This window comes from Maylandia zebra, linkage group LG23, assembly GCF_041146795.1.
Source record: "Maylandia zebra isolate NMK-2024a linkage group LG23, Mzebra_GT3a, whole genome shotgun sequence".
Classification (NCBI taxonomy): Eukaryota; Metazoa; Chordata; class Actinopteri; order Cichliformes; family Cichlidae; genus Maylandia; species Maylandia zebra.
Window position 1 is genome coordinate 28,911,244 of NC_135188.1, and position 27,933 is coordinate 28,939,176.

Sequence of the window (27,933 nt, forward strand, 5' to 3'; positions counted from 1 at the left end):
AAAGGAAGGAAAACTCAGAAAAGGCTGTGCAGGGCTGCAATTGACCTTGATAAACAAAGAGATGGCTCAAGATTTATTTAAAAAAACAAAAACAAACAAACATCCACATAGCCAGCGGTTGCCATCTAGAACTGCTCGGATCAAGTAAAACATTTTTTTTCCTTAAAAGCATTTTCATTCTGGTGCTTCCAAGGATTTTTCAAATACACAAGTATTTTCCACCCAAAATAATCTCCACACATTTAGCTTCTCTGAAGTTATGAGAAGGCTTTAAAATCCAACAGATGTTTCCATGGAGCAATTTTTAAATGGGTTTTATTTGGGAGTTTTTTATTGAAATAAAAGTTACTGTGATGTAAACAGCAAATAAATATGATCTACAATGTAAAAAAAAAAAAAAAAGTATAGTCTAATTTAAGAGTTTTAGTGGCAATTTCCACAGGGGGTTTTTTGGGTTTTTTTCCCACTTCATTTTCTCAGGTGTTACTTTGGTTCCACAATCATACTACATTTCAATCATCCTGTTACGTTGAGCGTGGCGCTGCTCTTCGCCTTTCCCATAGTAAACTTCACCGTGCCGCTCATGTCCACGCTGGTGCTCTTCAGGATGAGTTTGTGGACTGTCCCGTGGTTTTCCAGGCGGACAGAGGGCCCCGGTTTAAGGTTCTCTCCATTCAAAGTCCAAACCGGAGGCTTATTTATGGCGACTGATAACTCACACTGGAAAGTCGCTGGCTCTCCCTCCATCACTTCCACGTCCTCTAGCTCTTTCACCATCACAAGAGCCTGGGCTGGAGCAACACAGAACAAATCAGTTTGACAAAAATGTATTTAGGGTGTTCCGCTTTAGCTTTCCGCCCCAACTTACCTTCCACCATCAGTTTGGCTTTGGAGGTGTGCTCTCCGACCTCAATGCTGTAGGTGCCCTCATCCTCCACAGACACCTGCTGAATCACCAGTTTGTGGGAGCAGCCATCAGCCAGGATTTCCAGTCGGTCTGAGGAAACCAGTTCCTCCCTGCCTTTGTACCAGGTAGTGCTGCAGTGAGGCGAGGAGACGGTGCATTCAAGGATCACACGATGTTTCTCCAGAGCTGTTCTGTCTCGCAAGGGCTTTACAATAGAAACTGGAAGTTCTGAAACAAGAGGAAATTCAACATATAGATGATTTTAAGTCACTGATATGTCCAAGAAAAAGGCCAGTAAAATATTCTGAAGATAAAGAATTAACTTACCCTCTACCTCAAGGTAGGCAGTAGATTCAACATCCCTGGCTACAAAGCGGATTTCTCCAGCATCTTCAGCTTTAATGTTACACATCAGCAGGAAGTGTTTGGTCCCTGGAAGAGAGCAACAATTCTCAGACTTGCCAACAGTGTACAAGTGGTCTTTTGCTCTTTCCAAGGTCGTGCCACCACCAGAGGTACCGCTAAAACTACAAATAGAGAAATTTAAATCCTTCTCCTCTCCAAACGAGGTTTGAGGGTTTTTCCATGGATGGTGATGCCATTTTCTGGAGAACCGATTGGTCAGTAGGCAGTGATTTCATACCTATTGATCTCCAATCTGAAACTTAACCTGTTCTGGAGCAGATTATGGTATTTTACTCTTGTATTATTTATGATTTTATGATTGATTTCTAAGTCTCATAGAAATGTCTGCCTTCTCTGACCTTCAGTGCGGATCTTGATGGAGCTGGTTGGTCGGATCCTGTGGCCGTCTTTGTACCACTCCCCTGTCACGTCCTCCAGAGAAACATCACACATGAAGACAGCATTCTGGTCCTCCTGGATGTAAAGATCCTCCAAATCCTGCACTATCTCCAGCTCATGCTCTGCAAGTTAGTTAAAGACGGCAAAAAGATCAGATGGCAAAAGAAGAAAAAAGTTATTTTGCTTAAAACCACTAGATGGAGGTATTGTATAAGCTTTACTCCAGCTACTCACTGGCTCCAGTTGGTTCAAAATGAGTTGTGTTAAGCCAGTATCTGATCAGAGGCTTACCATAAACCTCCAGCGAACAGGACGTTTTGATTTCCCCTGTGTCGCATGTGTAGGTGCCAGAATCTGCCCGGGAGCACTGCAGGATTTGACAGAACCTCTTACGACCCATTGAGTAGATCCGACAGTTTTTCCCCGGCTTTAGCTCCGAACCGTCCTGAGTCATAGAAAAAAAAAGTCAAAGGCATTCTTTATTAGTGTGAATGCTTGAAAAGCATTCACAGTATTGTTCTTCTAATCTTTATTATTAGTGTGAATGCTTGAAAAGCATTCACAGTATTGTTCTTCTAATCTTTATTATTATTATATTTTATTATTTTTCCGTACGTTTTTTGAAAGCCTACTCCTTCAAAACCGTTCAACTTAGAAAAACCATTCAAACACCGTTAGATTCCTATTCTTTTGAACAACACTGCTTCTATTTTTCATATTTTTAACATTTATATTTTTAATTTTATTCAACTTTATTCAACAAAAATTTATAATGTATTTCAATGGGGAGACCCTTCAAATCCTCATTCAACTTACTCATTTTTAAACTCTTACTACTTCCACATACATTGACATAGAGCCACCATTCAAACTTTAAAACGAAGACAAGACATTCAACTATTCAACTTGTATTTATCTTTTCAATATCTATTATACTTTTTCTTCAGTTCCAGTTTAAGTTTCATGATGTTTTTTCACCCGTTTCAGAGTTTATAATGGGTGTGTATGGGACGGAATGTTGGGGCTAGAGTGAGGCAGCTCAACTGCTAGAGTGAGAGGAGCAAAAAAAATAATCTTAAAATCTTTTTTAAAACTGCTGCTGTGTCCGCAGCGTTTGCTCTACAGGTATGATTTTACCCTCAAAACGTAGCCATGGCTGTCCTCTTTCATCCAATGTGTTTACTATTGTCCTAGGTGTTACGGTTCTCTCATAAATGTCACCAATGCACAGCCTCCTCCCTCCAACTCTTCCATAGACTCTAATGTTAAAATGGCTCAGAAGGTTCGTTTGAAAATCAGAAGAGCATGGTGTCTTTCCACTGTCACCACGTCCATATAATAAACTCCACAGACATGAAAACTGAGAATTAGGTAGACTAGACATTGCTGTCGCTCACGGTGAAAGAATTTCGTCAATACGACTTTTACTTTTCATTTGGGAGCGATTTGTTTCAGCCTGACTTTTCTGTTCATTTTAAGCAGCAAAAGTGAGGTGCATGTCTGTGTACGTGTGTATGGAGCCCTTGGGTGCAGTCACTATAGCAACCAGGCTCACACCTGCCTGCTTAACGAGCTCTCTCTCTCACTCTGCCAAGATTCATCTTAAACACTTCTCTTTCAACTGCTGCTGTGTCCACAGTGTTAAAGCCATCATTTTACCCTCAAAACGTCGCCATCGTTGTTCTTTTTCCAACATCTTGTCTTTCAAAGCTCAGAGATGTAAACTTTTTAAACTGTGTGGATCCAAGTGGAGGGATCACATTTTAGTCATTCAGTGATTCAAAGAATATGACCTTTTAATATTCTTTCAGATGTTTTCTGACTCTAAATGTTCTTTTCTCATTTCTTAGGGTTTTCTAATTTACATTTAAAACATTTTCAGTTTTTTTCCAACTCCTTCTTCTGTGTAACCTTCAGCTTTTAGCAGTTCAGCACTTTTGTTTTCAGGTTAAATTCGGTTTTTTTTGTTGTTTTTTTTTAATCTCATTCAATATTTTTAACTCAAAATTCAGCAATTAATTCATTTCAGTGCATACATTCAGATTCAAGCATTCACACTGCAGTTTCTTCAGAAAATGCACTTTCTAGTTATTAGTGTGAATGCTTGAAAAGCATTCACAGTATTGTTCTTCTAATCTTTATTATTATTATTATATTTTATTTTTCCGTACGTTTTTTGTAAGCCTACTCCTTCAAAACCGTTCAACTTAGAAAAACCATTCAAACACCGTTAGATTCCTATTCTTTTGGACAACACTGCTTCTATTTTTCATATTTTTAACATTTATATTTTTAATTTTATTCAACTTTATTCAACAAAAATTTATAATGTATTTCAATGGGGAGACCCTTCAAATCCTCATTCAACTTACTCATTTTTAAACTCTTACTACTTCCACATACATTGACATAGAGCCACCATTCAAACTTTAAAACGAAGACAAGACATTCAACTATTCAACTTGTATTTATCTTTTCAATATCTATTATACTTTTTCTTCAGTTCCAGTTTAAGTTTCATGATGTTTTTTCACCCGTTTCAGAGTTTATAATGGGTGTGTATGGGACGGAATGTTGGGGCTAGAGTGAGGCAGCTCAACTGCTAGAGTGAGAGGAGCAAAAAAATTAATCTTAAAATCTTTTTTAAAACTGCTGCTGTGTCCGCAGCGTTTGCTCTACAGGTATGATTTTACCCTCAAAACGTAGCCATCGCTGTCCTCTTTCATCCAATGTGTTTACTATTGTACTAGGTGTTATGGTTCTTTCATAAATGTCACCAATGCACAGCCTCCTCCCTCCAACTCTTCCATAGACTCTAATGTTAAAATGGCTCAGAAGGTTCGTTTGAAAATCAGAAGAGCATGGTGTCTTTCCACTGTCACCACGTCCACATAATAAGCTCCACAGGCATGAAAACTGAGAATTAGGTAGACTAGACATTGCTGTCGCTCACGGTGAAAGAATTTTGTCAATACGACTTTTACTTTTCATTTGGGAGCGATTTGTTTCGGCCTGACTTTTCTGTTCATTTTAAGCAGCAAAAGTGAGGCGCATGTCTGTGTACGTGTGTATGGAGCCATTGGGTGCGGTCACTATAGCAACCAGGCTCACACCTGCCTGCTTAACGAGCTCTGCCTGCCACTGTACCAAGATTCATCTTAAGCACTTCTCTTTCAACTGCTGCTGTGTCCACAGTGTTACAGCCATCATTTTACCCTCAAATTGTCGCCATTATTGTTCTCTTTCCAACACCGTATCTTTCAAAGCTCAGGCATTTAAACTTTTTAAACTGTGTGGATCAAAGTGGAGGGATCACATTTGAGTCATTCAGTGATTCAAAGAATATGACCTTTTAATATTCATTCAGATGTTTTCTGACTCTAAATGTTCTTTTCTCATTTCTTAGGGTTTTCTAATTTACATTTAAAACATTTTCAGTTTTTTTCCAACTTCTTCTTCTGTGTAACCTTCAGCTTTTAGCAGTTCAGCACCTTTGTTTTCAGGTTAAATTCGGGTTTTTTTTTTTTTTTTTTTTATCTCATTCAATATTTTTAACTCAAAATTCAGCAATTAATTCATTTCAGTGCATACATTCAGATTCAAGCATTCACACTGCAGTTTCTTCAGAAAATGCACTTTCTAGTTATTATATTTTATCTATTCCGTACGTTTTTTGTAATCCTACTCCTTCAAAACCGTTCAACTTAGAAAAACCATTCAAACACCGTTAGATTCCTATTCTTTTGGACAACACTGCTTCTATTTTTCTCATTTTTAACATTTATATTTTTAATTTTATTCAACTTTATTCAACAAAAATTTATAATGTATTTCAATGGGGAGACCCTTCAAATCCTCATTCAACTTACTCATTTTTAAACTCTTACTACTTCCACATACATTGACATAGAGCCACCATTCAAACTTTAAAACGAAGACAAGACATTCAACTATTCAACTTGTATTTATCTTTTCAATATCTATTATACTTTTTCTTCAGTTCCAGTTTAAGTTTCATGATGTTTTTTCACCCGTTTCAGAGTTTATAATGGGTGTGTATGGGACGGAATGTTGGGGCTAGAGTGAGAGAGCTCAACTGCTAGAGTGAGAGGAGCAAAAAAATTAATCTTAAAATATTTTTTAAAACTGCTGCTGTGTCCACAGCGTTTGCTCTACAGCCACCATTTTACCCTCAAAACGTAGCCATCGCTGTCCTCTTTCATCCAATGTGTTTACTATTGTCCTAGGTGTTATGGTTCTTTCGTAAATGTCACCAATGCACAGCCTCCTCCCTCCAACTCTTCCATAGACTCTAATGTTAAAATGGCTCAGAAGGTTCTTTTGAAAATCAGAAGAGCATGGTGTCTTTCCACTGTCACCACGTCCATATAATAAACTCCACAGGCATGAAAACTGAGAATTCAGTAGACTAGACATTGCTGTCGCTCACGGTGAAAGAATTTCGTCAATACGACTTGTACTTTTCATATGGGAACGATTTGTTTCGGCCTGACTTTTCTGTTCATTTTAAGCAGCAAAAGTGAGGTGCATGTCTGTGTCCGTGTGTATGGAGCCATTGGGTGCGGTCACTATAGCAACCAGGCTCACACCTGCCTGCTTAACGAGCTCTCTCTCTCACTCTGCCAAGATTCATCTGAAACACTTCTCTTTCAACTGCTGCTGTCTCCACAGTGTTACAGCCATCATTTTACCCTCAAAACGTCGCCATCGTTGTTCTCTTTCCAACATCTTGTCTTTCAAAGCTCAGAGATGTAAACTTTTTAAACTGTGTGGATCCAAGTGGAGGGATCACATTTTAGTCATTCAGTGATTCAAAGAATATGACCTTTTAATATTCTTTCAGATGTTTTCTGACTCTAAATGTTCTTTTCTCATTTCTTAGGTTTTTCTAATTTACAATTAAAACATTTTCAGCTTTTTTCCAACTTCTTCTTCTGTGTAACCTTCAGCTTTTAGCAGTTCAGCACCTTTGTTTTCAGGTTAAATTCGTTTTTTTTTGTTGTTTTTTTTAAATCTCATTCAATATTTTTAACTCAAAATTCAGCAATTAATTCATTTCAGTGCATACATTCAGATTCAAGCATTCACACTGCAGTTTCTTCAGAAAATGCACTTTCTAGTTCATTATATCATTCTTAAAACTGTCACCTTGCTGGTATAATAAGACAAAATAAGGGCAAGATTACTGAGAGTATTTACTGGTTGATTTTACCTTAAACCATTTGACTTCAACATTTTGTCGGGAGAATTCACACTCCAGGGTGACAGGAAATTCCTCCTCCACACGGGCATCAGCCAGTGGTTTCAAGATGGACACTGGTGTTTCTGTCAGTTTAGTCAGTCCAGTCAATCAGTCAGTGAACTACTTGATGAAGGTGTAAAAAGTGAAACCAGTGAGCTTCACGGGCTTGTATTTACCTTTGACTGTGAGCCTCGCTGTGGTGCGCACTCCTTCAGCTGAGAAGGCGATGGTGCCTGTGTCCTCCAGAGTAAGGTTGGACAAGGTGAGGCCGTGAACTCGTCCATTGGTGCTCACCCTACACTGATTGTTTGGCTTGACCCGAATGCCGTCCTTTTGCCAGCTGCCCTCCACATCTGTGTGTGACAGCTCCACCACAAAGGAGGCAGTCTCTCGTTCAAAGGTTTCTTGGTCAGTCAGACCTTTGCGGATGGCGATTTTACGGGCTGCACAAGAGTAGATTAGTGAAAGCGGTGAGAGGTGAGAGGATACCATCATTATCAAATTATAAATCGAATAAATATCTATTAAATCATTGAAAAAATTATTTTAAAAAACTGAGAGAATTCTTTTTTTTTGCAAACTGTATTTTGCTGATATGCATTTGAAAGCCAAGATTGTGTTTCAAGGACAACTGAAGGTTGTGCAAATATAGACAGAGCTCAGTTTATCATGTTACAAAAACACTAGCAGGAGCAGTCCACTGTCACTGTGTCACTCTTGTACACGGCTGAATAACAGTATGGCTGTGTTTCAAATATCTTTTCACACTTACAGGTCTGGCTCGGCTATTCTTAGTACTTCTTTACACTCTGACATGCTGTGAAAAACACCTTCAGTGTGTACTGTTCTTTAGGCCCGAACTCATCTGTGTCAGAAGAGATACCAATCACAAAGTCACATGGTACGCTGGCTTCTGAAATGTCTTGTTTTATAGTCTTCAGAGCCGAGTAAGTACTGGAAGTATCTGGCTAGTGTTCTTTCTGCCTCCTTTTATCTTATTTATTCACACAGCAGTTAGGTTTGAACAGTTAAATCCAGACACAATAAGCAATTTTAGGAAAAGTTCATTTCTTCACTCGCTATTTATAAAATAAACAAAAAGGCTTGTTGCATTTCAAATCAACATGAGCTTTCTCCAAAATGCTTCTTATCGTCTTAAGTTGTTTGGACATATATTATATGATTGCTGCATATTTTTGGCTTTATATACTTTTCTATATGTGCTTTTCTGAAAAGTGGTAAGGTGTTTTTTTTCTTTTTGCATGTTTTAAAATCCTGAAAACTTCACTGGTGTCTCTTCCCATAAAAATGAATTAGGATCTGTAATTTGAGACAGATACGAGATAAGAGCATCAGCCTGTTAAAATATGAAAAACAAAAACAAATTAAATCAAATTAACACACACTAATAAAAAAACACTTCACAGAAAAAAACAACAGTTTCTAGATGTATATAGTTATAGCATTAAAAAAAATACAAATTAAACATAATTAACACAAAAATTAAGAAAATGCTTTTTTCATTCAATATTTTTACTCGTGCTTTGAGCAAATATGATGAGTTCAACTAAAAAAAAATCAAAATATCATAAAATGGTGCAGAAAAATCTGAAGTTTCCAAATCTAATCTAACCATTTTGAAGCCCAGTCTAGCTATGATTTTGAGACCTAATGCCCTGGATGAGTCTGATAAAATATATCTCAGATTAAAGTATACTAAGAGGGATTGAAACCTGAGATCAATAGTTCGGTAGAAACCCTAACCCTAATGACACAACTGCATTATCGGCATTATCTGCTGCAGTTCACTTACGTTCTACATTGAGTTTGACCTGCGTCCGGTCATGCAGAGTCTCGCACCGGTAAGTCCCCCTGTCCGACAGAGTCAGGTTGTGGATGGTGAGACTGCGTTTGCAGCCGTTCTGGGCCAGCGTGTGTCGGGGACCAGACTGGATAACCACCCCCTGCCTCATCCACTGGACCTCACCGGCCTCCAGGCTAATCTCTGCCTCCAAGGTGGCATCACCAAACTCCTCTGCCATAACAGCTTCCATTTTCTTAGTAAACATGACCTGAGCCTCTTAACATTACAAGAGTCAGAAAAAAATGATCAACTGCTGATCATCTGATGATCACAGATAGAAGATAGATGGATGGATTTTAATCTCTTTTAACCTTGACGATTGGCCTTACCCTGAACTTTGAGGCTGGCTTTGCTTATTTGTCCTTCAGCTTCTGCTGTAATTTTTGAGCAGTCCAGCATCTGGCACTTTTTAATCACCAAGGTGTGGCACAGGCCATTGTGGGTTGCCTGGAAACGATCACCCAGAGTGATAGGCTCATTGTCCATGAGCCAGACCAGCTGGACATCCTCTGGGGAAACCACACACTTAAAGGTTGCATCTTCTCCTTCCAGCACTGTAGTGTTGTGGAGTTCAGTGAGGAACTCAATGACTCGGGGCACTGAAAAGACAAAAGTTATGAAGCTGCTATCTCATTGAAAAGAGGAGAGGAACTCTATTTCAATGCATACTTACTTTCTACCCTCAGTTTTGCAACAGTCCGGTCATCTCTGGACTCACAGGTATACTCGCCAGCATCCTCTCGAGATAGACGATGAATGGTCAAGCTTCTTTCGACTCCATCTGCCCTAATGGAGAATCTCCTGTTTGGGACCACCTCTACTCCATTCCTTAACCACTGGACGTCCGCTTTTGGCTTGCACACCTCACACCGAAGGGTCACCATACCATCAGCGTGGGCCACAGTGTCTCTAAGCGGCTTTGTGAACTTAATTCTCATTTCTGTAATACAGAAAATCAAAGTTGATATGAGAAGATAGGCCAGACTGAGGCTTTCTACACTCAACAAAAATATAAACGCAACACCTTTGTTACTGCTCCCATTCCCCATGGGATGGACGTAGAGACCTAAAATTCATTCCAGATACACAATATAACCATCCCTCCCAAACAGTGGTCACAAATCAGTCCAAATGTGTGGTAGTGGGCACATCTGCTATATTGAGATAATCCATCCCACCTCACAGGTGTGCCACATCAGGATGCTGATCTGACATCATGAGTAGTGCACAGGTGTACCTCAGACTGCCCACAACAAAAGGCCACCCTGGAATGTGCAGTTTTGTCTCACAGCAAAATGCCACAGATGCCACAGCAATGAGGGAGCGTGCAATTGGCATGCTGACAGCAGGAATGTCAACCAGATCTGTCGCCCGTGCTTTGAATGTTCATTTCTCAACCATAAGCCGTCTCCACAGGCGTTTCAGAGAATATGGCAGCACATCCAACCGGCCTCACAACCGCAGACCTCGTGTAACCACACCAGCCCAGGACCTCCACATCCAGCAGGTTCACCTCCAAGATCGTCTGAGACCAGCCACCCAGACAGCTGCTGGAACAATTGGTTTGCACAATCAAACAATTTCTGCACAAACTGTCAGAAACCGTCTCAGGGACGCTCAACTGCATGCCCGTCGTCCTCATCGGGGTCTTGACCTGACTCCAGCTCGTCGCCATAACAGACTTGTGTGGGCAAATGCTCACATTCGATGGCGTCTGGCACGTTGGAGAGGTGTGCGCTTCACGGATGAATCATGGTTCACATTGTTCAGGGCAGATGGCAGCTGAGAATGTCCCAGTTCTTGCATGGCCAGCATACTCACCGGACATGTCACCCATTGAGCATGTTCGGGATGTGCTTGACCGGCGTATACGACAGCGTGTACCAGTTCCCACGAATATCCAACAACCTCGCACAGCCATTGAAGTGGAGTGGACCAACATTCCACAGGCCACAATTGACAATCTGATAGACTCCATGCGACGATGTGTTGCACTGCATGAGGCAAATGGTGGTCACACCAGATACTGACCGGTTCTGGGTCCCCAGACCCCCAATAGCGCAAAAAACTGCACATTCCAGGGTGGCCTTTTGTTGTGGGCAGTCTGAGGTACACCTGTGCACTACTCATGATGTCAGATCAGCATCCTGATGTGGCACACCTGTGAGGTGGGATGGATTATCTCAATATAGCAGATGTGCCCACTACCACACATTTGGACTGATTTGTGACCACTGTTTGGGAGGGATGGTTATATTGTGTATCTGGAATGAATTTTAGGTCTCTACGTCCATCCCATGGGGAATGGGAGCAGTAACAAAGGTGTTGCGTTTATATTTTTGTTGAGTGTACATAGCTGTTCAAAATGCAAAACAAAATTTTAACCTTTCACCAGCAGGCTGAAGTGCATCTGGTCTGTGTTGATGTCACATGTGTACTCGCCGGCATCAGAGCGTCTCAAAGGCTCGATAGTAAAAGTGCGTTTATGGCCCTCCATGAGTGCTCGGTAACGATCACCTTCAACGGGCGACCAGTCTTTCATCCAGCGCACTAGAGCGCTTTCCTTGGAAACATAGCTTGTCAAGGTCACGCTCTCTGCTTCGTAACCCGTCACAACAATGTCATCCTCCTTGTTCACAAATGTAACTGGAGTCTCTTTGATAGAAAAGAAAATTTAAAAGAAAGTTATATGACCTTTTTTCTCTTCTTTAAAGCTGTGAAGGCTTATTTTGTGGATTCGTACCTTGAATGCGTATAACGCTGACCATCTTGTCATCCACAGCGTCACACACATACTTTCCAGAATCGGAAGGCTGAACACAGGAAATGATGATTTTCCTCAATGTCCCATAGCTTTCAATATAGGTCCGGTCATCACTGGTGAGAAGCCTGTCATTACAATACCACTGGACAGGGGCATTAGCACGAGATACCTCACAGGCCAGGATCAGGTCATCGCCTGCCATCATCTCCTGGTATTCAAGGTCATTTGAGTTTCCAACAATGGTCACTGGAGGCTCTGAGGGAAGAAGATGGATTAATTCATGCAAAGTTTTGCCAGAAATATCCTTTTGAAAAAAATGTACATACAGAGATAGCTCTTTTGTGATAATATCATGCCAGTGGAAGCCAAAATTATAACTACTTGATCCTGCCAGATACTAGCTGCCGTTTTGAAATGTTTTCAAAAATGTTTTCAAAAAGTCCAAGGCAAGATGCTTAGCCTTATCCCTTTCAAAAAATAAGTTTAACCTTTTATTTAAATAAATATTTAAAAAGTACTTGAAAAACAGCTAACTGCTTATCTTCATTGGAATGGTATGTATAAAACTTAACACTTCAGAATTCCTCACAGAAACAGCATTGACATGGAGGTTATGAATAACCTTGTCATGGCCTCTGACAGAACGGAGTCTCTCAGAGACATTCTGTTCATGTAGATCGGAGTTCCAGTTGTGCCGACGAATTCTATTTACATTATAAATGCTCCTCTTAAGCAGTAACATTAGAAACCATAGCATACAATTGCATTGCTATGCAGATGATACCCAGCTCTATGTGTCTGTCAAGAGATATATTCTAAAGACACTTCTTCAGCATGAGAGTCAGAGAGTAGAAACACACACGCTGCAGTTTTTACTTGCAAGGGCAGTCACAGAGTGCTCGCAGTGGCTCAAGGACTCGCGCTCTGCCACTGTCCTGGTCTTTATTTATATACAACAGTAGGTGCATTCGTTTATTACATTGGAATGTGGATGTGTGCGCGTGTGTGTGTGCGTGTGTGCCAGGAGAGGCTTCTCTACCTGGCATGAAGTGAAACTGCTCGTTAAGCTCTTATCTAGCACTAATAGGTACTGCTCCTTCCCTGCATGATAACGGGTCACAGTGAACTAAAAACAGTCTGAGTTATAAAGAGGTCATCATGCAGTATTCTATCATATGCAAACTTATTTTATTAAAAGTCTATACTGACTACTAAGTACAATTTTCTATTGACAGTGTCAATAAAGCTAGATGAAACACCTATTAGTTAAACTGCAGGCATAAAGATATAAAAGCCCGTATAACCTCTAAGTTCAAATAAAAATTTGACTATTTTACTTCGCTTAAAAATCTTAGTAACATGGTGTCTAACCAGATACAGTCCCAGTCAAAAGTTTAAGACCCCTTGAAAAATGGCAAAAACTCATATTTGCATGGTAGGATCTTAAAAAGTCAAAAAAGTTCCCTTTTTGAACATGGTTGGGTTGTTAAACTGCATAAGCAGGGCCTCTCACAGAGTGCCATCGCTGCTGAGGTGGGACGCAGTAAGACAGTCATTTGGAATTTCTTAAATGAACCTGAGGGTTATGATGGAAGACCCAAAAACATTTCACCAGCACTGAGCCAGAGGATCCAATTGGCTGTCCGTCAAGACACTGGACGATCCTTGACCCAAATTAAGGCCTTTATTGGTGCTGACTGCAGCCCCATAACCTTCAGACAGCATATGAGACTGAAGGGCTTCAAAAACAAAATAACATCTTCAAAGGCCTCGTCTCCTTGAACGCCACAGAACTGACCGTTTGGACATGAGACACTGAAAGGTGGTAGAAAGTTTTATTTTCTGATGAGAAAAAATCTTGATGGTTTCCAGTGTTACTGGCATGACAAGCAGATCCCACCTGTGATGTTTTTTTATGCACCATAGTAGGTAAATGGTAAATGGCCTGTATTTATATAGCGCTTTTACTCGTCCCTAAGGACCCCAAAGCGCTTTACACATCCAGTCATCCACCCATTCACACACACATTCACACACTGGTGATGGCAAGCTACATTGTAGCCACAGCCACCCTGGGGCGCACTGACAGAGGCGAGGCTGCCGGACACTGGCACCACCGGGCCCTCTGACCAGAGCAAAAAAATACTTGTGCTCTGCAATAAACGAGAATAAAACGACATCAGTCATAACTGTGAAACACTGGGTGGAGTGTTAGGCCTATATGTGGCTACATCAAATGAAATACCATCATTTAAACACGCACGCACTCAAACACTTCACAAACAGACCTTTCAAGGCGATGCGTTGGTCTCACAACACATGAAAAAACATTTTTTTAAAAAGCAAAATACGGAAGCTACAGCAGAAAAACAAAGTAGGTGCTTTTTCCTGTAAAACAGCCTGTTTCATTTTAAGTGTTGTTTTCAATAAATTGCATGCTCAAAAAAATGTTTTGTCTCACTCCCATTTCTTCTTGTTGCATGTTGAAGCTCTACCTGGAACCTTGTTAAGATGCAACCATGCAAAATATGATATTTTGTCATTTCCAAGTGGTCTTAAACTTTTGATTGGGACTGTATTTACCATGGATGGCATTGTTTTCGTCTGCAGTAACCATGTGAGGAAACCTGGAGTCCTTTTTGACCAGGATATGTATTTCAATGTGCATATTAAACAAATATGCACGACTGCTTTCTAAGAAAAAATTAAAAAAGAAGAAAAATACATTCAGCCATATTAACCTTACCTTCTACTGTAACTTGGAAGCTGATACTGTCATCTCCGACATCCAAAAAATATTCTCCTGAATCTTCGAGTTCAGCATTGAGGATGACGAGCGAGCGGAAAGGACCTTCTTCCTCTTCACAGAACCTTTCATCACCCTGAACACGACAGCCATCCTTGTACCATTTGGCAACAGCATTGGCTCTGGAGAGCTCACACTCCAGCACAATGTCATCAGAAATCAAGAACTTTAGGTTGTTCTTGATCTCTGACTTTCTTAAAATCTTTACTGGTGGCTCTGAGGACACAGAATTGAACATTTATCTTTAAATTTCACAATGGGTCAGAAAACTCATACCGAGGCAATTGCTGCATCTTACCTGAAACTTTAACCTGGAAATCAATTTTATCATCCATAGCGTCACAAGTGTATTTGCCAGAATCCTCAGGAGTGGGAGAGTGAATTGTCAAACGACGAATGAGCCCATCTTCTGTGATGGTGACATTGCTGCTTTGCTGAATTTCTTCACCATTTATCAGCCACTTGACTTCTGCATTTGGTCGGGACACCTCAATTTCTAGAATCACTGGTTTGCCAGCAAGACTCTCCAGTTTTTCAGCTATGTCTTTGGGGCAAGTTAGCGTTACTGGTGGCTCTAAGTGAAGCAAAGAGAAATAAAGTATGTAAAATGTAATGTGATGATTCGTTTACTGAGTGACCATGTATAGACCATAAATAATTAGCCTGAATGTATGCCTGTTTACCTGTAATAGTTACTAGGAAAGCCAAAGAGTTATCTTCTGTGTCACATACATACTCCCCCGTGTCGTGCACAGTGGTTATGGGTATAATGAGCCTCCGTTGGGCCCCGTCCACCTCCAGGATCAAGTTGTGCCCTGCCTCTACTTCTAGACTGTCTTTGAACCAGCGCACAGGAGCATCCGCCTTTGAGATCTCACAGCTGAGCTCCAGCCTCTCTGATGCCAAGTGAGTCAGTTCCAGCTCTGATTCACTGGGATAAATGATTCTTACTGGTGGATCTAGTACAAGTGAAAGATATTAAAAAAAATAAGCATTTAAACTTATTTTGTAGATTCTCTATGTTTCAATTTGATATCTGTTAGAAGAGGTGAGCACTAAAGTTTTACCTTTAACACCAAGTTGGAAGAAGATGGAGTCTCCATCTGTTTCACAGACATATTCTCCAGCATCCTCCTCTGAGCTGCAGAGAATTGTCAGCCTCCTGTAAGGGCCTTCTGATATCAGCTGGATGTTTTCACTCTCTGCCACCTGCAGGCCATCCTTGAACCATCGCACCTTCCCCCTGGAGCGAGACAGCTCGCACTGCAGGTGGATCTCCTCTGAGATGTAGCTCTCAATCACCACATCGTCTTTAGGTTCCACTATCATCACTGGAGGCTCTGTGTTTTTTGTTTGAGTAATAAGAGCGAGGTCAAATGGTGCTCACAATGAATTAATAATCTATTTGTTCCACAATGCCACCTTTAATCTTTTTATTCTCATTTTAAAACTTCAGGGCCAAAACACAGCCAAAATATGTTGTTAAATGCCTTTTGTTTTTACCAACAGGAGTTGGAGGAGAAAGGTCAGTGTACCTCGGACATTGACTGTGAACTCCATGCTGCTGTTTCCTGCCTGGCAAGTATAACTTCCAGCATCTGAGGTTTCTGCAGAGCGGATAATTAACCTCCTCATGGTTCCTTCTGCCTGCAGAGTTATGTTGTCACTGGGCTTGATCTCACAGCCGTCTTTATACCTGGGACACAGACACAGATAACTGTAAAGAGTCTCAAAGAGTTTGTTTTAGTTACATTAAAAAAAAACCTGTGTCCTACTAAGAGGTTGATTGTGCAGTAAACAAAATGATGCAGGAAGTATTTGAACAGTTAGACACTGGAAACACAGAAGACTACAGACTTTACAGATCTACAGATCTGTCTTTATTTGCAAACAGGAATTCTTCAGTCTTACCACACAACTTCAGCATCATCTCTGGAGACATGGCAGACCAGCACCACAGGGTCCAACTCCATGCTGCTCTTATGAAGTTCATCCTCAGCGACCGGACTGAAATCCACCGGAGGACCTTAAAAACAGGGTAGAAGGAAGACTGCATGTCAATGGCTGGAGCTCAAGGTATTACATGAACTAGCCCTCTAAAAATTGGAGTGATTCTTGGTATGGTTTAATAATAAGCCCAGATGTGGTCCAAATGTGTTAGCACAGGTTTTAAACAAGGTTTTGGTTTCTTACAAGACATAAAAATCAGTCAGAGACACAGTTGTTTATATTCAGTGTCACTTAATAATCCAAGAAACATCAGTATTTTCATGATATGAAATCCAGATAGTATATTAAGTATGCATTTTCCTGTATAAGAAAATTAACATGTGATTCTTTAAGTAAATATAACAAAATGGTCAATTAATATCCATGTTAATGTTAATGTCTATGTTAATGTTAAAGAAGCTCATCAGCATGTCATCTGTTCATAAACCAATTACCTGCAACATCCACATTGAATGTGATGACATCCCCTGAAGTTTCACATGTGTAAACTCCAGAGTGAGATTCCTCAGCTGACTGGATCACGATCCTCCTCATATTCCCATCCGCCTGGATGTTTAGACCATCTGAGACCTGAAGCTCCTTGCCATCTTTGAACCAGGATACTTTTGCAAACGGATGGGAGACTTCACAGTAGAGTACAATGGCATCCCCTATGTCCACCTTTTTCTTGCTGTCTAACTCTGACAGAGGACTGAATTTCATCACGGCAGCTGATGAAAAAAAAAAAAGAACACAGAAATAAGCAAACTTAAAAAAAATGCATCAATCACAGGTTTTTCAGAGGTTTTTACACCTACGTTTAACGTTGAGCACAGCGGAATCCCTGACTCCGTTAGCTATGAAGGTGACCTCTGCTTCATCCTCTGTCATGCGACTTTCATGGATCACCACTGAGTGCTTTGTTTGATTGTGTTGTATTGAATATCGTCCGCCGTGCTGCAGTTGAGCACTATTGAGAAACCAGGTTCCAACCATTGGGGCAGACAATTCAATGGATAAGTGAGCATCTTGTCCTTCTACAACCTCACAGCTTTGGAGGCGGCTGAGGATCTTGGGCCCAGGAACTAGCAAGTACAGAAGAAGTACAGTACAGGTATTAGTCAATTAAGCCTGACAGATATGTTGGCCCTAATAATATTAGCTATTTGCACATATATTGGCATCAGAATTTACAACAGAATTAAAAAGTAAAGAAGAGACAGGAAAAATGTCTTTCTACTATGTTATGTGTTGATTTTGCACAGCTTGCATAGTCTGCCACCAGAGGGCGCTCTGCAACTTCCCTGTTGGCAACAATGTCTGAACTGCCACAAAACATCAACCAGCTGATCCAAGCAGATCTGGCAGTGCATAAATGACTAATACATGACTTGTTGTGACATTAAAGCAAGATTATTTTTAAACTCATTGTCATTTTATCATTGGTGTCTGAAAGAAAAAAATATTGGTCCATATTTTTAAATTGCTCAATTTAGTCCTATAAACATATCCTATGTCGTACATTATTAGTCAACAAATAATGCGTAGTTTACTCTAGAAAATTACAGGAAAGTGCTGGAAGTTAAATTTAGCAGAAGGAAATTGTCATTTTACAGTACTGTCAGCTGTTTGGTTGTCATTATAGTTTCATATTAGTTCTCTTACTCCAGTCTACATAATATCTATGTTTATCACTGATAAATATAACTACATGTCCTTGTTCGCTTAAACCTTAACACTTTTCTTTGCCACACTGGAGACCACATCAAACACCCACAACAAATTTAAGCACAATATAACTGAAATAACCATAATTAAAAGAAGAAAAATTATTAACATTTATATGCCCATGGTTTCTCAGCAAGTTAAAAAAACAAACGCTCTACCTAAAAATGTATACAATTTTGTGTTTCATATTTAAAGTAAACTGTAGTGTTTTTGAATAAAATTATATTCACCTCAAAGAAGAGTTTCAAGTAAAACTTTAAAAAAATGACATTTAATATATCTGTATGTAAAATCTGTCGCCGTGTGCTCCTCACCCAGATGGACAACTTTGGGAAACTCCACATGGCCACTTCGTCCATATTTGTTAATGCAGCAAACTCTGAAACGGTAGTTGCCCTCGCATCGTACAATGTCACCGGTGACCTCAGCTGAGGTGGCGGTCTCTGAGGTGAAACACTTCTGCCACTCCTGAGAACCCACTTCTTGCATCTCCAGCACAAACACAGAGCGGGTGGAGGTCTGACTACTGGGGGCGGGATCCCAGTTAAGTAGCGCACTGTTGGGTCTGTCTACATCCATTTTGACTCCCACCGGACAGATAGGTGGGCAGTGTCGTGTGGCTGAAAGACAAAGAAGAATAAAGAATGTAATAAGGGTGGATTGATAAAAGGCTGATTGTCAGAAGGCATCATTAAATTCACTGAAACTAGTTAGTTAATTAGTATTCAAGCAGAAGCAATAATTGTAATGTATTATTAGACAAATGTAAAAATAATTAAATAAAAACACATTTTGTCTTAAAATTAATACATTTAGACAAGTGAGCCTACCTTTTTGCATATGACTCCTTCTAAAAATAAATTTGCCATCAGAGTTCCCACTCTCACCCCCAGCAAAAACACTCTACTGAATGTAACAAAAGACAAAATCATCCTGCAACAAATAAACCTGAAATAAATGTTTATTTAAATCTCAAACACAACCTGCAAAGCTTCTTCAAATCAAGGCAAAAAAACCCTTAACAAACATTTACACAAAGTGTTTGCTAAATTACCTTTGACTTTGAGGCGTGATGAAGTCTTGGATCGTCCTGCGACAAATGTCACAACTCCCGAGTCGTGATAGGCCACGTTGACAAAGACCAGAATGTGAGTTTTGCCAAAAGACTTGAGGATTGTTTGGTGTGTTTCATGTAGCTTCAACCCGTCTTTGAACCAGTGGACCTCCATGTCTTCGTTCTCCACCTCCACGCAGAAGGCTGCATTCTCACCCTCCAGGACCTCCAGTTTTCGTGGAAGCTTACGAACAATAGTACCTGTACGGATAAAAATCAATGCAAATAGTTTTTCAAAATAAGCTTAAAAGCTGCATCAGGTAGTTTCCCCCTTTGACCACACACTGTGCTAGCAGGTGTTTATACAGAGATCATTTAGCTTGAAATAATGACATGAATGGATTAATGCGATAAAGCAAGTGTGCATTGAAATTTTGTCTTCCTGAAGTACTAGTCCTAGAAATACCATCCCTTTTTACAATAATTTGATGCACCATAGCCTATTTTTCATAGTGTACCTTTAACTGAGAGCTCAGCAATGCTCTTTGCTCCATCAGGCATCTCACAGAGGTAGACTCCATCATCGTCTGTTCCCACATCGTGAATAGTGAGTCTTCGTTTGGTTCCTTTCTGCTCCATCCCATATTTACTGCTGGGCATCAGCCTCTGGTCTTCCAGGTACCAGGCAGCTGGGAGTGACTCATCAGGTACCTCACACTCAAGCACGGCAACGTCCCGCTCTTTCACCTCCACGTCTTTTAACGGGCGCCTGAACCGCACGGCAGGGCCTGAAGAATAAGGACAACGTTATCTTTGGTCCAAAGTGGATGAATCGTACATATATATGGGTACATGTGTGCAAGGATTGATGGAGATGCCAAACAAGAAGCTGTTTCGCAGTGCTATAGCGTAGATTTAGAAGACAGTTCAAATTCATTGCATTGGCAGCAGGCCTAGAAAAACTCAAACTCAAAATAATAATTAAAATATAATGTGTGGAAACGAAAAAATTTAGCGCAAACACTTAATTTTTGATTCTCTTTTGCTACCATATAATAGTTTTCAAGCAGTGATTAGCAGTGGTAATGTTCCGTCATGTTATCTGTATGTTAATGACTGGCATGTTGAGCCCATTAACTAAACTGACTCTTATGGTAGAGGCAGCTCACAGATGCAGAATGAATCACATATGAATGGGGTAGCATTCTAACTATGCACAGCCCTCACAATTGCAGCTCATGGTATAATGTTTTATTAGTATGGTTTAAGATATGCCCTCATTTATTGTAACTGGACATATACATATTCATTTCAGTTGTCCATTTTCAGTGACTAATGTCTTGAAAAGAAAGACGTTTCTTTTGTGTTATTCAAAAGGTTCCAACAGCATGAAAGCAATTTAATCTGCTTTAAGGAATAATATTTGGTACAATGAAATGTTTTCTACACTCAAAAAAATGAAATTGGGTGGTTGTTACATGTAAAAGATTCAAACTTGTAATTTCAACTAAATAATTTCATGTTTCTAAGGTGAACATAATTAAATCATGTAGCATCTGCATGAAATTCAGCAACTTAATTTGTTCTTGTTGAGATGACATGATACAATCTAGTAAGCGTGGTTAGTTGACTGGACTCACGAAATTCACAAGATCATATTAGATGTCAAACTGCAGGAAAATTGCTGGAGTTTTAAGAGGCAGACAGCTACACCCACACCACGTGTATGCTATTGCTATTTATTGTGGTTTAACCTGTCAAGGACAAAAACCTACAGAAAATTCTGCATCAAGCCTTGTAATCATTTTGTTAAGCCTGCATTGACAGCTTGGTGGTGTGATGGTTAGTGCTGTTGTCTCACAGCAACAAGGGCCTGGGTTCAAATCCACAATCTGCCTAGTTTGCAGTGTGTAATTGGAGTTAGGTTAATTGGTGATTCTAAATTACCCATGAACGTAAGTGCAAATGGTTGTTTGTCTCTATGAAATCATCAACCTGCATATTGGTTCATTACGCAAGACTAGCAGTAATTGCCTTGACTAACAAAGTAGGTGTTCAAACAACAAGATTTCATTGCGTTTCCCTGAAGTTTTTACCTTGTGTAGAATGAATTAAAACAAATTTCACTCTACATACTTAAATCCCTTCAAGTCAATGTAAGTACATCAAGCCACCAAATGCCAAATGTGTTGGTTTGACATGGTCAAAAATGGGTTATTGTACTTGGTTAAATCACATGGAAAAAGGTGCCATGATTAAATTGTGTAGGTGGTTATTTTCAGAGGTTTTATAATAATGTTTCAATGTTAATCACCTTCTGTGGTTTCTGTTACTCTTTTAATCACTTTTTCCATTTACTTGTAGCATTCAGTGAACACAGAGGACTAACATTATTTGGGTTAAATATTGTTCAAGAAGAATATCACATGTCATGTTCTTCCATGAAGGTTGCAGAAAAAAGAACAGGTTGCCATACCTTTGACGGACAGGTGAACTGCACTTAGGGTGTTTCCCAGCGCGTTTGATGCTGCACACACATACAACCCTGTGTCCTGCACTTTACAGTACAGCACCTTCAGGGTGTAGTAGCCCTCTCTGTCCTCAAATATCAGATGACGTCTGTCAGGCTCTAGGGGAACTCCATCTTTCTTCCAGATGATCTCAGGTTTCGGCTTCCCTGTTACAAAGCAGCGAAACTTGGCGTGTTTCCCCTCCGCTACTGCAAATTTCTTCACTTTTGATGCATCGACAGGTGGCTCTGCTGTGATCCTTGACAAACTGGGCCTCCCACCCCTGTGCTTTGGTGACCACTGGCTGTTAGTGTGACCAGTCGAGGATGTTTTGCTGTCACCTCGCTCTGGTACAGGTTCGACAAGAAGGACGGCCCCAGCCAGGGCCTCACCATGGCAGTTGACGGCCTTGCAGGTGTAGACGCCTTTATCTGGCATACGTGTCCGATATATCTTGAGTTGGAACCAGCCACCATCTTCATTTCTCATGCTGAAGTGAGAACTCTCAAAGATGTCATTGAGTTTCTTCCCATCCTTTTCCCAAATCACCTCTGGCAGAGGAGTCCCCCAGATTTTACAGGAGAAGGCAGCGTCTTCGCCTCGATCCACACGCAGAGACAGGGGCTTGATGAGGAATCGCGGTCTGTCATCAGATGTCAGATCAACCTCTGCTTGGTTTTTGCTTAGCCTGCTGTTCCATTCTCCATTCAGTTCCCCTCCATTTGCCTTGCAGTGTTCACCATTTTGCACTGCATTGTAGCCATTTAGGTGTCCCACAAATTCTCCGTTTTCTTGCATAGGCTGTGCCCCACCATTGACCACTAACTGTCTTGCGTCCTCATCTTGTTGCTGGGCCTCTCCTTCAACTTTAAGTGAGGCTGCTGCATAGGTTTCTCCTATGCTATTTCTAGCCTTGCAGATGTACTGGCCAGCATCCTGCTGGGTCACTCTGGTAATAGTCAGCAAGTAAACCTTTCCCTCATCCGAGATGTTGTAGCGTCCTTCAGACAGGATCTGGACATTTTTGCGTTCCCAGATCACATCTGGGCGTGGGTCTCCACCGATTTGGCACTTCAGTGTTGCATCTGTTCCACACTGGGCCACTACAGGACGTGGATAGCCTAAAACACGAGGTGCGCCACCAAAAATATCCATGGTGATGTCACCTTTTGTTTGGGTCGAATGAAGAAGTTTCTTCTCAAAATGATCTTCTTCTGTTTTGTAAATAGCTGAAAGAGAAAGAAGATTATTAGTTCAGTAGATGATTAAAATCTGCCATGAGTGCAGCTTTTGAGTTCAAACCCCAAAGCACCATCTAAACAGTAACTGTGTGGTTATTGTGTCCCAGATGGGTTCATCAGTAATCTGACTCAAACTGAAAGCAGAATGCAGAGTGAACAGTTTTATAAAATACAATAAAATGATCAATCTCCATTAATTCCACGGTGTATCTTTTTCCTGTCGTCCTCCTCCCATCGCCAACCTTTCACGGCAGATGGCCGCCCCTCCCTGAGTTTGGTTCTGCTGGAGGTTCCTTCCTGTTAAAAGGGAGTTTTTCCTTTCCATTCTCGCCAAGTGCTTTTTTCAAGGGGGTCTTCTGATTGTTGGGGTTTCTCTCCATTATTGTAGGGCTTTTACCTTACAATATAAAGTGTGTTGAAGTGACAGTTGTTGTTATTTGGCACCATTTAAATAAAACTGAATTAAATCAAATTTTAAAAAATTCTGAATACTCAATATAGTTCCCAAAGCTGAAGTAAAGAAGTTTAGTGGTTTTGCGAGGTGGGTATTGAGCAAACACTTTTGGTTGTCTCACAGCTGGTGCTGTAGCTCAGTGAAGAGTGTATTTATAAAGCAGTCTGTCCAAAAAAAGATGCTGGAGCCTCTGTGTCACATAGCACACACAAACACACCTGCAGTCACTAACTAGGACCAACTAATCCCTTATATACATTCATGTGTACAGAATGCTGTTTGCAGTCTTACTGTTGGCTTCTCTTTGTCAGCTCATTGTAACATTCTAGCAACAACTTAAACAATTCAGTATATAAAGCAAGGGTGTCAAACATAAAGTCTGGGGGCCAGAATTGGCCCGGCAAGGACTCAAATCGAGCCCACTTGACAGCTTTTGAAAATGCGAAGGAAGTAATAGATTTTGACTTAGAACTGTATTTTCAAAGGTTTTACAGCCTCTATGACTGATAAAAATCTGCCCCATTACCATTCACGCTAAGCCAAAGTAATTTACTAATAGATAAACACAATGTCAAATGAGTTTGACATCTCTGATCTAAAGCTTTAGCCTCCATTTGTAATGCAGCTGCCACTTGTCTCTTTTCATGGCTCATTTGTTTCCTCTGTGTTGTCACCACCTTTCTTTTTGCTTTGAGAACGGCAGCCATTTGTTCTCTGTGACACATCACGCTTGGAAATCATCTAAAGAGCATAAAGTCATACAACTTTATGACAAGTAGAGGCACATCCCAAGCTCAGTCAGTGTTAGAATGTTTTGTTGGCACATGTAAAGAAAAGATCGTCCTCAGGCATTTTCAGGAGAGAGTTACACAGTGACACAAAAAAAGAGTTCAGAGGATAGACTTACCGCTTTAAGAAATGCTGTCTTTATAGCATTTGTCTCTCTTGTGATGCCTTAAAATGTTATTCTTAAAAATACAAGCTGGCATCAGTTTACTTGGATGATCATTGGTTAGGTTAGCATTCAAGAAGCACGTTTAGAGTCTTCTGCTCATGTTCCTTGTTTTCCTGGTTTGTCTTGTTTGGAGCACCTGCTAGTCACTCAACACCAACGCAGCTGAGAAAAATGGTAGCTTCCATTCACATTTGGTGGTCCAGAGTCATAGTAATATCTTAGTTGTGTCCCCTCAGTCTGGTGTTGGGTTGCAGGTGGCAAGGAGTAAAATGACCACAGCCTTTCAGCTGAGTGCCTGGTTTATGCGTCAGCTCTGATACTGTCATTGTCCAATAGCTAAAGAGTGTGGTGTGAGAGAGAGTGAGCTGGAATTGGTGGTGGGGGGCAGTAAATGCTTTTGCAGCTGCTGCCGCTGCAAGCCACCCCCTAAAAATACCAGCAGCTTCAATGACACTGGGCCAGATAAAGTTAGGCTCCCCATTGACAGGCTATGGTTCGCTGAAGATAGAAGGGGGCCGAGCTCTGCGATGGATCACTCAGCTTAAAAGATATCCTGAGTTAAACCTTTAGAAGAGAAAGGACGCCCTGCCTGCTGAAGCTCCTTGCCTCATGAGTCACGCTGACCCATAAATAGGGTCAAATTAGTGTCACACATTAGAAAATGGTTTATACTGAGGGATGATCAACAGATGGAAGTGAAACAAAGAGTTTGGTGTCATGATAATGCAATTCACGCTAAAAAGATAAAAGACTATGTCATGGCTTTCAGATACACGGCCATATATATATTATCTTAGTACTGCATCATCAGTTAATGTTACACAATTGTAACATAGTAACTACCATAATTTTTGTAACCAAGCATTGTTAACAACTCATATTAATACGCTCCACGCCCTGCGCTTCATCTCTCTTTTTGTGTGTCAAAAATGTTTGTATGTTTGTATTTCAGCACATATTAATAATTGAAAAATCTATTCTCAGTGATAAATGAGTTATATGTAGACCCATATAACACTGTGATTTGAAGAGAAATAATACAAAAATTTCATAAGGTGATAACACTTATTTTAATTCAGGCCCCTTTGTGGTACAAGTCTGGACAGGTAGGTGATTCAGAAGATTATAAATTGTTGGAAAAACTTAAAACATGAAACAAGATGCGTAACATACAACTGGCGTCAGATTTCAAACTACGTGATCAAAAACTACTCACCTCTCCAGTTGTGTCTAAAAGATACACAGTATAGGTGAGCAGTACATGAACACTAAACCCATGTCGTCATCTTAGTATTTTTATTTCCCCCTGCGAGCACAGGTGCTTGTTCACTTATCAATTGTCTCCTTCTGTGGCAGATTTGAATTTGGTGTTGACACATATTGCCTGCATTCTCAGACAACAGCTCTCTGCCCTATCTCTTCAAGTGGAGCGTTTCGGACAGCCAAAGCCACTGATACACACTGCATGCAACCTGTCGTCACGGATATGTGACCTTGAATACAGGTCACATAACTTTGACCCCTTTGTGACGGCGCTGAATTAACACACCGGGAATATCATGTCAAGCACAGACTAAACTTCCCTAAAGTGTGAGTATAATGATGAGAAATTCCTATTTTATATATGGGTTTATAGGGTTTTAAATAAAATATGCGATGTGATCTATCAAGTATGTATCACTGAACAGATGAATTAATACCACAGTCATTTGGAGGAGTCACACTACACTGCTTGCCCCATTTAAGGCTACTTATACCTCTGACATTACAATCCATGCAGTCATCCCCGCAGCTGTTAGGTGTACCAGGAATTAAAAGCACAGTTCTGCTCTTTGTCCTGAGATTGGGTTTCAATATCAAAAGCTGAAGAGGATTGACTGAGACCATGGGGTCTTTAACAATATGTCAATCACCCTCGCTTCAAACCAAGGAAACTATTCTTCTGTGCTGTGTTAAAGTTATAAAAATATTCATATAGTGAGAATGCTTAGATTTCAGAAGGTTAAAAGCCTTTTGTACAACACTAAGTTAAAAGCCATACACAGAAATACTGTTTTTCAGTACTGTCCACTAGATGTGTTAAGTTCTTATTTGTAGAGCATGAAATCAAAATAGAATGATCATTCTGGAAATGTGTGGCCTTCTCTGGACAAAAGAGAGTTCAGTTCTGATCACTGCTAAACTGTTTGTCATTGCAGTCTTATTAAGATGGTTGATTTTACTGGGAATCTACAAAAACATTATGGTCCCAGGATGAAGTATTTATGTCCCCAGAGACTAGAGGAGGCACGCACACGTAGACAGACAGGACCCCATCCATCTCAACCTTCATCACTGCTGTAAAAGACAAGAGTGAAGGTGTACGGAAAATGAAAGGGATACTGAACTGGCAGATGATGTAGACACAGATATCAACAACAACAGAGTCAAGTGATCACTCACATTTTGGCTCTTCCGCTTTTTCCGTGCAACCAGCAAGCCTGCTGGGGAAAAAAAAAAACTTCTGTGTATATGTGTGACACAACTCCAAAAAAGTTCCAAAGAAATCCATATTTTATTGCCTTTATAATGTCATAAAAACTACTTACTCAATGTCTCAAAAAGTTGGGCAGCAAAAGGCTAGAAAAGCAAGTAGGACTGAAAAGAAACAGCTGGACAAACTTATTACATTGCTTGGGATCAGGTCAGTAACATGACTGACTAGGAAAAGAGCGTCTTAGAGAGGCAGAGTTTCTCAGAAGTAAAGATGAGCAGAGGTTTGCCTTTCTGTAAAAAACAGTGTCTATAAAATTGACTACAGTACATAATATTATCAAAAGATTCACAGAATCTGGAGAAATCTCTGTGCGTACTTGTTGAAATCTGTCTGTGAGCACAGTTTGCTGTATCTGTACCAAAATTTGAGTTCATATCATCACCATTATCACAATAGAGAAAAGTGCTTGTATGAATGGGTGCGAATGGGTGAATGAGGCATGTTGTATAAATCGCTTTGAGTGCTCCAGAAGAGTAGAAAAGCGCTATTTAAGAATTGGTCCATTTACCATTTACCTGTGACCTTGGAGGTCATTTTTCTACTCTCTTTCAGGGAAATGAAGGCAGCTTTAGTCTGAATGCGAGTAACATTTCCTTTATAGGAAAAGCTTTCTCAACAAACACTGCCACACTGTCCCAAAGTCCTGACTCATGTGACCTGAACCCCGCGTGACAGGGCTAACTCATTCCTAATTTGCAAGTCTTTACTTCCATTGACCCTCTTAATTTTTAGTGGGGATCTTGAGCAATAGTTCTCCAGGTTTTTGAAGGTATTTCAAAGTTATTCTATGCACATTGTCTGCTTTTTTTTTCTTTTTACCTGTTTTCAGTCCAGTACTCATACCTATTTTCAGATGAATGTTTTTGTTTTTTAAGACAGCTAACACTGGCCTGTGAATCATTCAAGCATGCAAAGGCACCTCACTCTGATGAACTGGTGTTGTGTCATAACAGCTTAGTCATGGATTGGCCTCCCTGGAGCCCGTACCCAATAGTATTGATGCAGTGTGGGATCATCTGGAAAGAGAACAGAACAAAATGAGCTTTGGATGTCCTTCA

The 27,933-nt window shown here is 40.4% G+C and overlaps 1 protein-coding gene across 1 annotated transcript; it reads right to left on the bottom strand.

Annotated features, from left to right (window-relative positions):
* Nucleotides 1-40: 40 nt before the first annotated feature.
* Nucleotides 41-24,812, bottom strand: obsl1a (obscurin like cytoskeletal adaptor 1a). Its single transcript, XM_004571255.6, has 25 exons — nt 24,292-24,812; nt 21,656-22,918; nt 19,698-19,967; nt 19,180-19,440; nt 18,440-18,745; nt 17,216-17,482; nt 16,853-17,128; nt 16,320-16,434; nt 15,944-16,104; nt 15,476-15,748; nt 15,092-15,367; nt 14,707-14,982; nt 14,349-14,624; nt 11,582-11,857; nt 11,224-11,493; nt 9,512-9,778; nt 9,168-9,437; nt 8,788-9,054; nt 7,151-7,417; nt 6,945-7,057; nt 2,003-2,156; nt 1,672-1,833; nt 1,235-1,339; nt 869-1,135; nt 41-791 (listed from the first exon to the last, which is right to left on the bottom strand). Exons 2-25 carry the CDS (start codon nt 22,842-22,844, stop codon nt 517-519), a joined length of 6,639 nt encoding a protein of 2,212 aa, XP_004571312.3. The 5' UTR covers nt 22,845-22,918; nt 24,292-24,812; the 3' UTR covers nt 41-516.
* Nucleotides 24,813-27,933: the final 3,121 nt, after the last annotated feature.